Source organism: Larus michahellis, chromosome 5, assembly GCF_964199755.1.
Source record: "Larus michahellis chromosome 5, bLarMic1.1, whole genome shotgun sequence".
NCBI classification, from domain to species: Eukaryota; Metazoa; Chordata; class Aves; order Charadriiformes; family Laridae; genus Larus; species Larus michahellis.
In genome coordinates, this window is record NC_133900.1 from 75,895,284 (window position 1) to 75,911,981 (window position 16,698).

Below are 16,698 nucleotides of genomic sequence, written 5' to 3' on the forward strand. Positions count from 1 at the left end.
TCCTTTTGTGTCATCTGTAAGTTTACTGCTGTCAGGCTTAACGCTAGACACGATAAAACACTGAAAATGGCACATGCCAGAAACTCCTACTCTTCAACAGAACTTAAGCTACATATTCAATACTTCTGTGAAGTAATTTTTTCTACTCTTTATTCACAATCCACACTGAAAATATTTACATTATTTCCTTAAGGTATATTTTTGGTTTGGGTGGGGTTTGTTTTTTTTTTTTTCTTAAACTAGAAAAACCTAATAGGGTCATTCTTTTCTTCCAGGGAGCGCTGCTGAAAAGAGAATGTTTAAAATTAGAAAAAAATATACTGGTTAAAATACAGCTATCAAGTAGTCAGCTGCTTGACTGAGTAATGCGTCCTCTAGACTTCTTCTCTGGTTCAGTAACTACTTCAGGAATAGCGTGGCCAGCAGGAGCAGGGAAGTGATGGTGCCTCTGTACTCGGCACTGGTGAGGCCTCACCTCGAGTACCGTGTTCAGTTCTGGGCCCCTCTGTACAACAGGGACATTGAGGTGCTGGAGCGTGTCCAGAGGAGAGCTACCAGGTTGGTGAGGGGTCTGGAGACCAGGTCATATGAGGAGAGGCTGAGGGAGCTGGGCATGTTTAGCTTGGAGAAGCGGAGGCTGAGGGGAGACCTCATTGCCCTCTACAACTACCTGAAAGGAGGTTGGAGAGAGGTGGGTGTTGGCCTCTTCTCCCAGGTGAATAATGACAGGACCAGAGGAAATGGGCTGAAGTTGCGGCAGGGGAGGTTCAGATTAGATATTAGGAGGAATTACTTTACTGAAAGAGTGGTCAGGCACGGGAACAGCCTGCCCAGGGAGGTGGTTGAGTCACCATCCCTGGAGGTGTTTAAGAAACATCTAGATGTGGCACTTCAGGGCACGCTCTAGTGGCAGAGAGTGTAGGTTGTTTGGTTGGACTCGATGATCTCAAAGGTCCTTTCCAGCCATGAAGATGAAGATTCAGTACATCATGGAAAGTACAACCACTTCACCAGGAGGGTATGTGGGTAGGCCACAGCCTGACAGGACAGTTTAAGAAACAAAAGGTAGGAATTTGACACCTTTGAGCTAAAAGAGGGAAATACATGCTTATCTTGCACATTTTGGATGAATATTCTAATGGCGGCAAAACTTTGCAAGAAGGAACTACCACTGCATCCTTTTACATTTGGGTTTGGCAGAAGGCGGGCTTGAGCTGCTCAACATTGACAAGACACAGTGGGGCACTTCCAGATCCATTCAGAAGCAAAATGGCAATTAGTTTCACGAACAGTGGTTTCAGATGCTATGGCTTTTAGGCACACCAGGCCCAGACTGCATCTGTCAGCGGGTAGGGAGGATCAACTTATGGAATTAAGTGCCCAAGTCTCATTTTAGATGCCTGAATTCTCTACAGATCAAACCTGTAAGAGTTACAGTAACTCACCTGGAGCCCTTGACCATGGACAATTTGAAGCTGCTCTTGAATCTTACGCAACTCTTCCTGCTGTCGATGAATATTTGCCTCTATCATGCGTGTTCTTTGCTCTAGCTGGTCCTTGAGATGCTGCATAGCTCCTAATTGAGCTGAAAACTGAAACACAGGCTGTAGTGTAATGAATAAATTAAAAGCTGAGCAAAAATAATGACATTTCATTTACAGGCAGTAAACACGCTCCTCCACAGTAGCAATGAATTCAAGCACCGCTTTTTAAACTGCTAATAACCATAATCTGAGGACAAAATCATTAGCATGAAAAAGTCACAGAACTCACATTTCACTGATGTCACATTTCATTGATGCATCAGAATTGGTGAACTAATAAAAACAAATCCATAGCAAAAGAAACTGACTGGTGTCCAAATCACCAAGACTCTATAAAATGCCATAGGAATTTACATGGTACTAAGAACGTTAAAGCTCTCTCAGGTTAAAAATCAGAATTGTTTACCAAACAGTTTACCAAAAAAAATTAACCAAAGCTAAACCATATGCAAATTAATTTGGGAATACCCGCAGTCCCAAACTGTTGAAGGCTAAGCCCATAGAGAAATTATGTTTGCCACATCTGTTCTTCCCTGCACATCAGTATAACCTGATATTTTGATACTTTGATACAGGACATACTGGTTGGATCTGATACCACTGTTCTTATTTCACAAAAGTGTATCATAGATTAAGTTGCCTTGTGTTACAAGCATATCAGTAGAAAGTTACCAGCATAGTTGAAGGATTTTTAAATTCATATCCTAAAGTATTTTATCTTAAATTGTGTTTGCATCTGTGTTTATAATGGCCAAGGCTGAAAACTACAGCCACACATATAACTGAAAGGAAAAAAATAATGGAAGCGTCAAATTGGGGAGTTTGCTCATTTCAAGAGAATAAATAATGCTAAAGGTGACTTTGGCACCAAAGAATGCAATTTCTGAAAGAGAAATTAACCTATTCAGAACCAGAATGTTTAAAAATTAAACAAGAAACCAACTTAATCCATACCTGGGACATGCCAGACTGGAGCTGTAAAGTTGCAGGCTGAGATATGGCTGGCTGTGCTACCGGTTGTCCGAGAGACTGGGAGCTTAAAGACTAGGATTTAAAAAATTGTTCCATAACTGGAAGAGAATGAACTTCATACTTGACATGAAATATTTCTTTACATAAAGTGTTAATTCCAAAATAGCATCATATGAACACATGATAAAAACAAGTAAATGTTTCCTGAACTATCTAACCATAAATATTAGAGAACTGGGAACACAAGAGCAATTGATTGTATAAATACTATATATATATATATATATAATTTTTCCACTGCTAAAAATATACAAAAGCAGTAGGTATAAAACAGGAAAAACAGAAATTACAACTGCTTAAAAGTCTTACTTGTGGTAAGGAAAAAGCTTTTCAACATGTTTGGAAATTGACTCCTTTGATTTATTCTTAAATCAATATTTTTTAAAAATGCATATTTTATTAAGCATCCTATTTTTGAAGTGAATGTATTAGTTCAACTGGAACATGAGTGCCAAGTACATGAAACATGACATCTTCTCATGTCACCAAAAAACTATATGAAAGTATTCACTAATATTCTTAGAGTCATAAAGCTATGTGAATTCTCTACAGGGATACACAGCATCACATTAGCAATTTTATATATATATATATATGTGTGTGTGTGTGTGTGTGTGTGTGTGTGTATGTGTGAGTGTATAAGTAATTATATACATATATTTATATAAAATGCAGAATTGTAGGAAGAACTTATGTATGAGAGAAAGCGGAGATTCATACACAGTCCTGCAAACCCTAATGCCAAAAAATGCATTCTCATATCATTAATTATTATATTGCCTTAAAATGCAGTATACCCAAGTTGTATATTGATGATACAATTCTGATAGTCACGTATTCCAAGTGAAACTGTTACAGTTTAAATTATGTGCTTTCAGAAGAAATAAAACAAAGACGATATAGATTTAATAATACCTTTTAAAGGTGAATTACACTGATAATTACAAATTTTTTCTCTGAAGAGTTACCTGACTACTCAGAGACGATCTTCTTTGTGCTGTCTTTTCATGACCAGTTAAGCTTTGCCTCGGAGGAGTGCTAGTGTCCACTGTCATTTTAGTTGGTGTTGCTGACAACGTACAGAGTTACAACAGAGGGAGACACGTTAATAGTAATCTCAATTCTGCAATGCAATAATCAAATCCCAAGAAGCTTTTCACGAATAAAAAAAAAAAACGGCTGAAGGCTTGCACTCTTTTTATACCCTGATTATCCAACAATAAGGCAATCCGATGGATTGAAATAGGTTGCTATTGTACTTTTAGAAATAGAAGTCACTATACAACCTCTGCAAATCTGAGTGGTCGGCAGATCTCTGAACTCTCAAAAAGGACATTTTCATTTGCACACTTTTCATAAAATGATGGTTAACTGCTAGTAATGCATTTGATTAAAGTAAGTAAAGTAGAAAAAGTCTTCACCTGGAAGGCTATTACATTTTCAACAGTTGGTGCTTACATGAATGATCTGATACCGCAGTATGTGAAGATTTTCTTGAACTCCTGGAGGAAGCAGAAGGTGTGGGGCTGGTATCAAACCTTTCCAGTGCTTCTTTGAGACTCACTGTGTTTATGTGATTGTCAGATCCAGAGTCCTGACTCTGAAGAGACACACACAAAGAACAATTATTTTATCTAATCAACCCCCTTACACAGGTGACCGTGCAGAAGCAGTGGTCTGGTTGGTAACTGTAAGCTCAATTCCCATTTGTGGCTTTTATCCTTGGAAAAGAAACCAAACCAAAGCCATATAAGCCTAGAAACCAAAATGCACGCAGACACAGGCCACAAACTGACTGCTGAGCTGACCTCCTTCCCTAGCAACTCAGTTCACTCTGAACACTTGTGTCAGGAGTGAACTGCTTATTCTTTTGAGGGAGGATGAGTTAATTCCACAAGGAGCACTATCAAATGAAACTTGCTGAACTGCCATGGGAAAACACGACAGAGCATCTGCACAAGCTGGCTTATCTAAGACTCACTGAGCTTCCAAGGGCATTAACTTGAAATGAATTTTGTATACTTCAAAGAAGTGGGACAGAGTCACACAATGGACCAGCCCCCACTTTCCTCTTGTGAATTCCTTTAAGCCATATTTGTGTGTTGACCTTGGTTTTGCAGATTATGGGTGCCTCCAGTAAGGAAGAACATTTATGAATCAAACTCTGCGGGAATCAGATCTTAATAAGGACTTATGGATGTTGCCATGTTATAACTACATGCGCATGAACTCATGGAAAGAGGAGGGTAAGAGTTCAGGGCAGAATACAGTTAAACGAACACCTTTCCAAGATTTCTTGGATCATTTTACATAGTCATATTATTTAGAGGTCAAAATAATTATTTTATCTGTAACAGGACAAAACAATTCTTGCTGCTGTGTATGTGCTTACATATTGTTTTTACTATGAAAGAAAGAAGAGGTAAAATAAAATTATATTAGACACTCACTTTATCTGCTGTTATCTCTGGAAGAGACTCCTCAATACCAAGTTCTCGTCGTCTTTCTGCTCTAACTTCTGCATAACTAGAAGAACAAACCAAATATGACTAGTATATTCTTGGATGATTTAGAAAATACCTCAAAACCAAACTCCTCGGAGGTACCTTGCTTACAAAGTATCCCAGGAAGTTTTCCAATGATTCTTTAAACTGCTATGACTTCTCTACCTCCAAAAATACCAGCAATACAGCTTCCATGCCGTTAGAATTTCTCTAATACAGATTTTTAAAAGGTAACTTACCTTACAACAGTGTGCGTACAGACAATAAACTCTGGCCTGGAATTCCACTGGTGATAAGTGATGTAGTAATGCGTTTGCAGCCAAATCCATTGCTGTCCCTTTGTAAGGAATCTGTAGTAACATGACTTCCCTTTCCCGTACTGCATCACTATAAAAGTGAAGAATAAAGTTTATTGTCTTTCCAGTCTGTAAACATTGCAATTACATAATAAACATTGTTTTGTGGCTTCATATGGCCCAAAACCATATCCAAATCCAGTATTATGACAATGACTAAGAACAGGTTTAAAACTGTAGCTTTCTTTCAAAGAAATTTACACCGCACTTTTCAGAGAACTCGCAGAATTCAAACTTCTATTTTTCTGGGATTTTTGACATATTGTGATAACTTTATGTAGAAAAAATTTAAATATAGCTCTATGAAGAAAACCATAGCTAAACAGAAAGCTTATTCTATTACACGTTTAAAAAATTTTTGCATTTATTAAACATCACAAAGCCTTTAAAATGCTATTGGAAGAACTGGAGAAATATTAGTCATAGTGCTGTGCATTCCAGTTTACCACAAAGAAAACTCTAAATTATAAGATAAAGTTAAATCTGTTTTCTAGTTCTGTATCAAAAGAAAAACGATGAAGATCAGCAGTGCAATAATGTCAAATGAAGGGAGTAAAGACACTTCACTCAAATACATCACTAAATTTCACTACAACATTTGTACAACTTGACAGACTTTAAACTGACATCTATAAAGCAAACCCGTTTTACTGTAGCAGCTTAGTCGTACTCACAATGCTCGTGACATTTTGCGAGATTATCTAGATCATCCACATGATAATAATCATAGCCTGATGTTCCCAAAACTTCAAATGGAAGATAACCTATTATCGGAGGTGCCCTAATTAATACAAAAATTAATGTTATTTTATTTTCACACACAAAAACCCAACCAAAAATTGTTTCATTATATAACTTTTCTTGTTTACAGTATGTGCTCTGAAAAAAATTAAAAATTAAACCCAACGCAAGCTATGCGTACTTAATGCTGATTAGTGAACTCTAAATATTACAGTCACCACTGCGATTCGGCTACTATTGCTGCTATACATAGAAGGAATTGCACCTGTGATCCAAGAATAGGAACTTCCATTCTAAGCTATGTCTAGATGTGAACTCTTCATTGGGTTCTTCAACAGTGCACATTTCCTAAAAAGTAAAAAAATAAAAATCTCTCTCAAAACTGCTCTATTCTAATTCATAAGCTCTTTCGAAATTCAGACTTACCTAAAGTTAGTAGATAACTTCACAACAGTTATAATGCCATTTTTAGACAGCTTCGTTGTTTTTGCTTGTTTAGATGCATAGTACTGACACAGAAACTAATCTCAGCTGTGCCGGGCTGACACTCAGTTGATTTAAACAGAACAGCCCCGGCATGAGATTAAACTCAAGCTCAGTATCTACAAACACAGTAGTACAAGCAGAAATCCATAGTTGCTGTAGTTATGCTTTTAACGTGTAACAAGCAAAAGAAGAGACGCAACACTCGCACCAGACACTGATCACAGTATATGCTTATAATGGGTAAAAAACATTAGCAAGATGGTTACATTACTTTGACTTTAGGGACAGGATTCTTCCTTTTAGTGAGTACGGAGTACTCCAAATCACTTTGCCTTGAGGGCACAGGCATGTACTACAAATAACACTCTCTTGTGACGTTTAGAACTCATGAACGGTAAGAGAAATGTTTGTATTTCCACTATTACAACAAATCCTCAAGGTATTCTGTACATCATTTTAAACGTACTCCACTCAGACATACGTGCAATCAGTGCATGTCAGTCGATTTCTATTGTCCCCTTCCAGAGAGGCAAAGACGCCCCTCCAAGGACTGTGCCTCCTGCTGAGACAGTAACAAAGATAAATACCCCAAGCCAAGATTCTTTTGCAAACTCCACTCGTACTCCCTTACAAGAAGAAAGATGGATGATGGAATACATGCCTACATACAAGTATACCCCTCAAAGAACTACAATAAAGAACAGAGATCAGTAAATCATTCTTTTTTGGACACCTGTGCACCTTTGCCACACTTGCAGGAGCTTGCAGTGGTATTCCCATTGCTAGGAACACCGTAGAATCTAGCAATGATCAGATACAACAAAAATGTCCTGAAGGCTAGAGTATGGAACCCGCTGCTGTGCTGACAGAGGACGACATTCACGACAGATGTGGACAGACGAGCACACTGCTGCTCTGCAAACATCTATAACTAAAATGGCCCTGCGGAAAAATACAGTAGAAGACGAACTCTTGTTCCTACAAAGGGGCCACCTTCCTTTTCATTCTTTCAGGTTATAATACAAAGAGTTTAAGTGGATATTTTGCATTTCTTTAAATAGATATTTCTAAGTTTTCTTTCTATGAAAGAAAAAAGTCAACCTATCTAGGCAATGTTTTTTCCTCACGTTCACTGGTGTAAAATCTCAAGACAATGACCAGAAAGTGAGATATATGACGGAGGTAATGGCACAAGTTTGTGCCATTGGCACTCTGGGCACAAGTTCGTGACTCTTGGTGTGACTTCCAGTTCGCAAAACGTAACCTTCAAAAGTGAAACTACACCTAAAAGCCAAAGGTCATCTACTTTCCTACGATTACAGCATTTAATAAAGCACCACTCATAGCAAAGAAATGACAGAGCAAGCCTATATCCTTGAGATATAGTTTTGATTTGTCGTTTCTTTTAATGTAATTATTTTGGCACGAGTTGAAACAAAAGGAAAAATAACTTAAGTGCAGGCAGTAAAATCACAGTCGAACCACCATTGTTAGAGAGGAACTGACAACAGGTTAGTATCTGATTACTCAATGAATTTATATTAATGATTTACAGATATTCCACTGTAAAATAGCCCTGGGTAGAAGCTATTTTGTTCAACAAGGCATCTTGTTGATGTTGTCAACAACATATCTAGAAAAGACAGGAGTTCCATTTGTAAGAAAAAGTATTCAGGTAGAATCCTTTTGGCTGGATTAATCCTGTTTTCTTGATAGGATTCAATCATTTACCAGCCAAAATGCAAGACAAATGTTTTAAAGAATGTATAGAACCAAATCCCTTCATTGGGGAGCAAAATTTGTGGCACATTTTTTTACAAAAGTGGTGGGGTCATATGCAGAAAATAAAAATGTGAACTTTCAGAGATTATTCTCTTGAATACTATGTCTTTCTGCAAAAGCACTGTATACCCTTGAGAAATTATATTCTATGTAAAAAAAACCACAGAACCATATACCATCTGAAATAAAAAGTGGCAGATGAGCAGGCAGGTTCTACCTTAAATAAGGCGACCCAGTACTAAAATACACATCTCATTACTGGCCGCATCACGCATCTGTTAGTAAAGTTACCGGGATGTTAACGTTCCTGCCGTAACACTTATTTGCTAGAGTCTAGTCAATGCTAGCCTCGATAATAACGGATGGCATCAAAAGACTATAAACAAGCATTGTCAGATTAAAAGTTTTCATGCTGATGTTAATCTTCTTCACAAGAATGTTTCTCAGATGAACGGCACAAGTTGAAACCCTTGAGAGGATCTTTAAACCCCTGTAACGTGAAAGGTTCCTTAGGCTCTCAGGGCCTGGAAGTTCAGGTGAAGAGGGATGAAAATTTGGCCAGAGTATTATCTGTAAGGCTTTCACCCTCAAGAGACCAAGAGACCTGAAAGATTATAAATGGATGTTCCTCATCCTCCAAATATTCTCTTCCAGAAGTAGGAAACACAAAAATTTTACTATTGTACATTCTAAACTGTCAGACTTTAACAGATAAAAATATTTACAAATACTGCTAGGTTGGTCTTTTTTCCCCATGTATTTTGTGAAGCAAAAAATCACTTATTTAACGTCTCTACCAACCATAGGCATAACAGGAAGAACATTATTTAGACCCGCACGGGAAGAAAAGCATCAGATGAAAGATTTCCATGGCTTCAGGAAAAATAAACACCAAACTCTCTCTGGCATGCAGGCTGGAGAGACCCAATTCCTATTCAGCCTGACAAAACTGAAGAAGTTTATATGATTCTGCACAGGCTCCCTACTACACTTCCAAAGTGCAAAGTATGTAGACCATGTCTTCAGAGGATACCACCAACAACCTTCAGCTTAAGACACTACTGCATTCAACTTACATGCGGAATATTGAAATATTCAAAGAGTTCTGCATGACAGACAGCAGCCTAACCATGTGCCATACACATTTCATGGCATTTCTTCACAAATGAATTGTAAGAACAGATGTTTGATAGCAGACTATCCTGTACCTTGATTAATATATTTGTAGAAAACATACAGTCTGAATCACAATCACAGACTATCCTATACTGTATCCTGAGTATTTATTTTGATTCATTTTGGTGAGGAACAGGCTTATACTTAGTAAAGTCTATACATTTCACACACATCCAATTCTAAACTTGTAAAGATATCTTCACTGTGCATTAGCAATTAAGCAAAACGTCCTCTTGAAACAACTGAGTTACTGAATAACAAAACAGTACTGAAACACAAAGACTTTTATTACCTCAAACCTGACTCTCAGTTGCTGACAAATAATTCAAGCTTTCATTAAGCCCTAAAGGATCTGCATCTGTGTCAAACTACAGCAAGATCACCAGCAGCAAAAACTTCACATCCAAGTGTCAACTAAAATGATTAATTTTTCCAGTGAAAGTGGAATCTCAGTGTTACCTTTCATTGTGATTGTTAAACTTGTTAAATTATATTTCTATGGATTTCTAAATTTATTTCTTGCATATTACTATTTGATATGATTATTTAGAAATGGCACTCACGATAGCAACCGTATTTGATACTTTGCATAACATTTAACCTATTTATGTTACCTAAGAAACATAAAACACTTTCAGTTTCATATAATAAAATGGCTTATGTTTTCCGTTAATCGCATTTGAAATGTGTGCATTCTCTCTGAAGTTTTATTGTTCAGAGTACATTTAAAAATGATATATAAAAGTGATTTCATTTGTATATACCTTGATAAATTGAGGTGTAGCTAATCTAACTGTGGCTACAAAGCAAACTTTGTCTTCATACGAAGGCCGGTGCGATCGCTGAATAGTTCCTTCAAAACCGTTGTGCGCTGAGTTGGGAACTGAGGGAAAATAGATGAGGTCAACACAGATTACAATGTAAGCATGAAGGAAAAATGGCAGTAATGTCACAAGACAAATGGCCCAATATTTATCTAATGTGATTTGCTTATAACTTAACATGCATTAAGAAAAATGCTACGTATAATATATACACGTATATATGCACAGAACAGTAGTTGTACAGTAGTACTGGGAACACAGTCATCAACTAACTTTCTCAAAGAACTAAAATTACAGTTAACATGATATTATCTGTGGCAAAGCAGTTTTAAGAAACTAATAACAATTCTAATCCTTCTTGGTAACTATTAAAAATGACTGGAATACATCTTCAAAAATATCTTTAAAGTCTTTATCTTATCCCTTCTCCTTTGTTCTTCAGAGTTTATCTTGCTTTGTAAGTTAGATTTTTAAATTCTGAATGCTTTCATTGCTCTACTCTGAACTCCTTCCATCTGCTTTCCTTCTGACAAATGGCGTCAAAACCAGAATGAGGACATACGGGTGCTAAGAAGTGCAGAGGGATTATTTCATGTGGTTTAGACTATATTTTAGGAAGACTTTTGCATTTTCACAATTTGGTGATTGGCCATGGTGATTTGGTCCTGTTTGGTTTACATTCCACAGTAAATCCTTTTCCTCAAGGCCTGCGATCTCGCTGACTGTAACCTTCTTCCATGTTCAAATAGTTTGTTATTCCTAAACGTAGTGACTTGCATTTGTTTAGTCAACTTGAGGGGTTTTCTTTTTAAAAAAATTATTTTCTAAATGTGGGGCTGAATTCTCATCCTGTTTTTAGTGTTATTGCATCATTTCATTACTGAAAACTGTGTTCATAACATTAATGAAAATACCGATCAAATCCAGTAGTCTATGAAAACTCCATTTTGAGGGTGAACATCAGTAATCTTTCCAACCAGTTTCTGTAGTTTCTCTCCCACTATTTCAATTAACACGTGCTTCTCTTGCACGTTTGTGAGAACAGAATATGACAATTGTCAAAAGTATATTTATAAAGTCCATCATTTATTTGCCTTTTGTCCTCTTACCCATGCAGTGTGTTACTCTTTGGTAGAGGAAACTGAACTGATTTGATGCTGTTTCTACCTGAAAAATCCACAGTGGTTGCTATTCAGTTCCTTGCTAGCTTCCTGAAGCTCACATATATAGCTTAATTATTTGTTGTGGAATATTTCCCAATATTTAATTGCAAGCGATAGGTCTGCAGTTTCTAACTCCTCCTCTTTCCAAGACCAGCACTATATTTGCCCTTTTCAGTCCTGTTTCTTGTCTTTTCTATAATATTACATACCTGCATTTGGCACAAAGACTCAACCTCTCCCCATTTTGTAAGAAAAATACTGGTATCACATAAAAAAGCATAGGTTTATTTACAAGATGCTGGGTTTGCTAATATTTTTCTGGCTGACCAAATAAACCTGCCTCTCAAGGAAATAGCACGGGCTGGCCAAATAAATCAGAGATGTACTACAGAGGAGTAATATTAGTACATAACTAATAAAAATAACTTCAATGGAAGGGAGAAAGAATTCAGTGCAGAAAACTGTAATGGCTCATCCACTTACCGGAGTGGTAATTTTTGGCAGTGAAAGCACAGAATCGAAATGGGGGGGAAACCTAAATTTTACTTCCCAGCTCACTGCAGGTACTCTCAGTACCACTGATATTCAAGTTACTTAGTCACCTGCTTAAGTATGGATTATCCGTAATTAACTGAATTCAGGCTATTTATTTTAAAGCATTTGCTTAATTTTCTCTTACATTCTTTTAAAAAATGTTTTACAAGATACTAGTTTTCTTTAATTGAAAGCATTAAGCATAATTACCACATTTTGCATTCAAGCGCACAGACATGTAATACTTGACAGGCAGTTTTTCTTCTTTTTCTTTAAAACAATATAGAAGTGATATAACTCTGCTTCAAGCTCTTCTTTTGAAAGACTGATTTTAGTCCACCATTAAGTTTTGCACAATAGTCCCAAGCCTGTTTAACCATGAAGGTGCCCAAGTATTCCACTCCAACATCCCTAAAATTACTTACCATTATTCAAACACTTGAAATTTCCTATAAATTTTACATATTCGTAGGTAGGTTGCTCTTTTGGATCTATTGTTCCTCGCAGCATATGGCAACAGAATTCTAGTTGATTTTTTGCTGAGAAAAGAATAAACAAATTAAAAGGCTACATGCTTGATGAAGCTCACAGGAAATGTGAAATGGAAAGCAGGAATAATTAAGCTGCATACTTATTGAGATACTGTAGAAGTTGTGATTACAAATGGCTACTGCTTTTAACCAGCACATTAACTAACCTAAAGAAAAGGACTCCTTTAGAATTTGTGCATGAAGGGTCTGAATGCTAATGACACAGAAACCCCCTGAAAACTAGACCTATTTTTGAGAAGCACCTGCCCTAAATTTAATTTTACTAAAGCATGTGCTTCCAAAACCCATTAGGCTGCTATGTTTTCATTCCTGCCAACTCCTACAACTGCCTAAATAGAAGCTTTATAAACAAGACGAACATTTCTAATACATGGGGAAGTCATAGAGTAAAAAGCAATCCAACGCTCAAAATTTTATTTTTTTTGGGGGGGGGGCGAAGTGCTTCTGTTCTTCAGGGCTCACCCGTATGTTTCTGCTAAAATAACACAGCAAGAAAAGAACTGATCACATGTGATACAAAGCAGATTATTTTTAACACGACTGGTTTCGTCTAGGGTAGAGTGAATTTTCTTCATAGCGGCTCGCGTGGTGCCGTGCTTTGGATTTTGACTAAACCAGCACTGGTAACACAGGGATGTTTTCGTTATTCCTGAGCAGTGCTTGCACAGCGCAAAGGCCTTTTCTGCTCGAGTAGGCTGGGGGTGCATGAGAAGATGGGAGGGGACACAGCCGGGACAGCTGTCCTAAGGGCTATCCCATGCCATATGACATCGTGCTCAGCAATAAAAGTTGGGAAAAGAAGGAGGAATGGGGAGAAGACGGTTTGTCTTCCCAAGTTACCATTACACCTGACGAAGCTCTGCTTTCCTGGAGACAGCTAAACACCTGCCTGCCGACAGTTAGTAGTGAATTAATTCCTTATTTCACTTTGCTTGTGTACATGGCTTTTGCTTTACCTCTTAACCTGTCTTTATCTCAACTCACAAGTTTTCTCACTTTTACCCTTCTGATTCTTTTCCCACCCCCCTGGGGGGAGTGAGCAGCTGCCTGGGGCTGAGCTCCCCACCGGGATTAACCCGCAGTAACTACTTACATTTTAAGTATTCTGGTGTCAATGAATCACTTTCCAGCAGATGAGAAGACAATATTTTATAAATTTCTGAATGTTCCCCCTCTGGGATAAAATTAAATACACTCTGATCCACAAGATCAGACTGAAAGAAAAAGATTTAATAAGCATTAAAATAATGGAAGACACACAATGTCACAAAGCCTACTATTTTAATGCAAAACAATTCCACAGATCAGAAAAAACATTACTGACTCAACAAAGCCACCTGCTGGAATACACATGAATATTTTGCAAGAAAAAAATCTCGCTTTGATCTGTCTTAATTTTGACACTGTGAACCATTTAATGAAAAATACGATGAATGCAGCAGAGAGACATACACATCAAAGTTCAATGGAGCTTGAATTAACCTCCCTGGGATGCAACAATTCCAAGTAAAGGAGTATTTTAATTAGAAATTATAGGGTGTTGTTCTAGGGCACTGTAACCTGTCAGTGGCATCCAATACGTTGAAACAATGTCTTGGAACAAAAAAGAGTCTCTCTCTACATCATAGAGATTATTATGTTACCAATAATTATATCTAATTGCAATTGATTTTATGAATAAATTTCATAATCAATTCCCCAACTATGTACACAAAACTGGGAACCATAGAGATGCATGCAATAAAACGGAACAACTGATTATATGCATAAATGCATTTGATTAAGTACTCAGAAAAGATGGATCATAGAATGTATGTTTAGAATATATAAATCACACCCAAAAGCAAAGGACAAATGTGCCTCTGAGAAACTGGTAAACTCTACTGTAAAAAAAAAATATAAAAAAATCACAATTACCTGGACATTTTTGTAAATTCTTGAGCTGATATCATGCATACCTTAGTGGAATTTGTGTTTTGCAGAATCATTTTTTAAATATGCCACTCCAAGACTTACAAAATACTCTTATCACAGTAAGGCAACTAGCCTGTAACAATGACTTGTCCCTCTCTTCTAAAAAATAATTCATTGTTTCGCTTATTCATTGTTTGTATTTTTGAGTACTAATTAGCCTCATTTCAGAAAAACATTATTCAAAGGTAACTTTAAAAAAAACCCTAGGATGTTACATTTACCAGTGATCTATGCCACCAAGATTAAAGAAGAGTTGAGTGTGATAAAACCCAAATTATATACCTAACTTAAAAAGGAGAACCAGCAGCAATGTATTTCTTATAAGAGTTCTTTGGCAAGAAAGGAGTAAAGAAGTAGTTTAAAAAAATTCCAAGGATATAGCCTTTTAGCAACACTCTTCTGACTGCTGTAGAGACTGTGATAGGTGTGAACTCTAAAGGGTCTCCTGCAGTCAACTGTGTTAGTTCAGTTATGCTGAAGAGAAACTGATGCTGGCGTGGCACTTCATAATTCTGCCTAACAGAGTGCTCACTGCATTCTGTATTTCCAAAGGAAATGTTTAATATAGGAGACAGACCCACAGGACGGAATTGCACTGAAGAAAAAGCATTAGCACAAAGCATATATCTGTTCTATAATGCCAAAAAGGCTAACAATTAATTAGCACTCATAGCAGAACACCATCCATAGATAAAGTGGTATGCTACAGACAGCAATTTGTACTTACTGGCAAATGTTCAAGTAAGGGAGTTATACTTTCAGACACATATATTATATTTCCATCTGTCATAATTGCTAAAAAAAAACCATCAAGAGCCTGAAATTAAACATAATGGGCAGTTAAACAAAAAGAAACAGAGCATATTAAAAACGTTAAGCTATATTCAACATGGAAAATAATTTAGACCAGTTTTAGTTTCATTTATTATAAAAATGAGAATAACTTTCACTAACTAAAACTTCTTAGTCTTGCTTTTACACTACAAGCATTATGATTCCCATACTGTTCTGTTCCTAAATAACCGGTGGTTTCAGCAGCAAGACTTCAGTCCATATACAGCTATACTGTTTCCCCCATCTCCCACTCTGCCTGCCTGTTACTTTTAATTCCATCATAATTTTAAACATCAGAAAACTCAGAAAAATGAGCTAGAGACAAAAGCAAGAAGAGGTGGAAAAACTAAGAGAAGAACAAGTGAAAAAGGTGGTAAAATCAATGAATTTTAGTATTTAAAATCTTAATATTCCCAATCTCAGCAAAATAAAATTACAGCAAGATTTTACTGAGACTTGAAAACTGTGAGATACAGTTCTGACTGCCTTATCTTCTACTTAACTCAAACTTATTTCCACGGAACATAACGCAAGTATCTTTTAGTTGAACACTACAAAACACAAAGGCATGACAGGACCGTATTTCTAAATAGGAAATTTTAAAGCTCACATCTTTTTAACTATGGAATGAAAACACAAAGGGCTTGTTCATTTACTGTAATATTTTTCATTTAGCTATTATTAGAAATTGTTTCACTAGCAAGATACAAATAACTTCTCATTTCCAAGGAAATGATAGCTCATTCTGAAAGTTTATTTCTAGTAGTAATCCAACTATTCATGTAATCTTCTTTAGCAAAGTAATGCTCACACACCATTTTTGGAAAGTGTAACAAGCAAAGAAATTAAACACTTTATTTCTCACAAGTTACATGGATGTGTTGAGCCTTTTTTATAATTAAGATTTTAAGTTACGCATAACAACTCTTTATTTGACTAGTACCTTCCTTATGTTGATAATTTAAAATACCCACTTTAATTTGACGGTAAAGATGTTCATTTGTGGACTTGCTTTGTTACAATGTTTTATGTAATTGAAATTCAATTAAAATAAAAACTGTTTTGCATTGCACTGCACACACAGGAATTTTGACTGTTTATCTTCATGAAAACATATAGATACAATAAAATACAAAAAGTTATGTCATCAAACTGAAAAAATTCATCGTGGAATGCCTCTCTTCTGAGGAAATACTG

At 36.6% G+C, this 16,698-nt stretch overlaps 1 protein-coding gene across 8 annotated transcripts in view; it reads right to left on the reverse strand.

Annotated features, from left to right (window-relative positions):
• The window catches only part of CLOCK (clock circadian regulator), a 64,151-nt gene that overhangs the window by 8,826 nt on the left and 38,627 nt on the right, over positions 1-16,698 (reverse strand). For 6 of the 8 annotated variants that reach the window (XM_074588090.1, XM_074588092.1, XM_074588093.1 and 3 more), the window contains 12 exons: positions 15,395-15,484; positions 13,787-13,907; positions 12,568-12,681; positions 10,386-10,504; positions 6,443-6,525; positions 6,111-6,217; positions 5,320-5,467; positions 5,027-5,102; positions 4,035-4,176; positions 3,545-3,645; positions 2,499-2,588; positions 1,446-1,604 (listed from right to left, as the gene is read on the reverse strand). In XM_074588090.1, the coding sequence (XP_074444191.1) occupies positions 1,446-1,604; positions 2,499-2,588; positions 3,545-3,645; positions 4,035-4,176; positions 5,027-5,102; positions 5,320-5,467; positions 6,111-6,217; positions 6,443-6,525; positions 10,386-10,504; positions 12,568-12,681; positions 13,787-13,907; positions 15,395-15,484 (1,350 nt within the window). The remainder of the gene's footprint in view (positions 1-1,445; positions 1,605-2,498; positions 2,589-3,544; positions 3,646-4,034; positions 4,177-5,026; positions 5,103-5,319; positions 5,468-6,110; positions 6,218-6,442; positions 6,526-10,385; positions 10,505-12,567; positions 12,682-13,786; positions 13,908-15,394; positions 15,485-16,698) is intronic. The other 2 variants (XM_074588096.1, XM_074588097.1) reach the window with 1 other exon arrangement.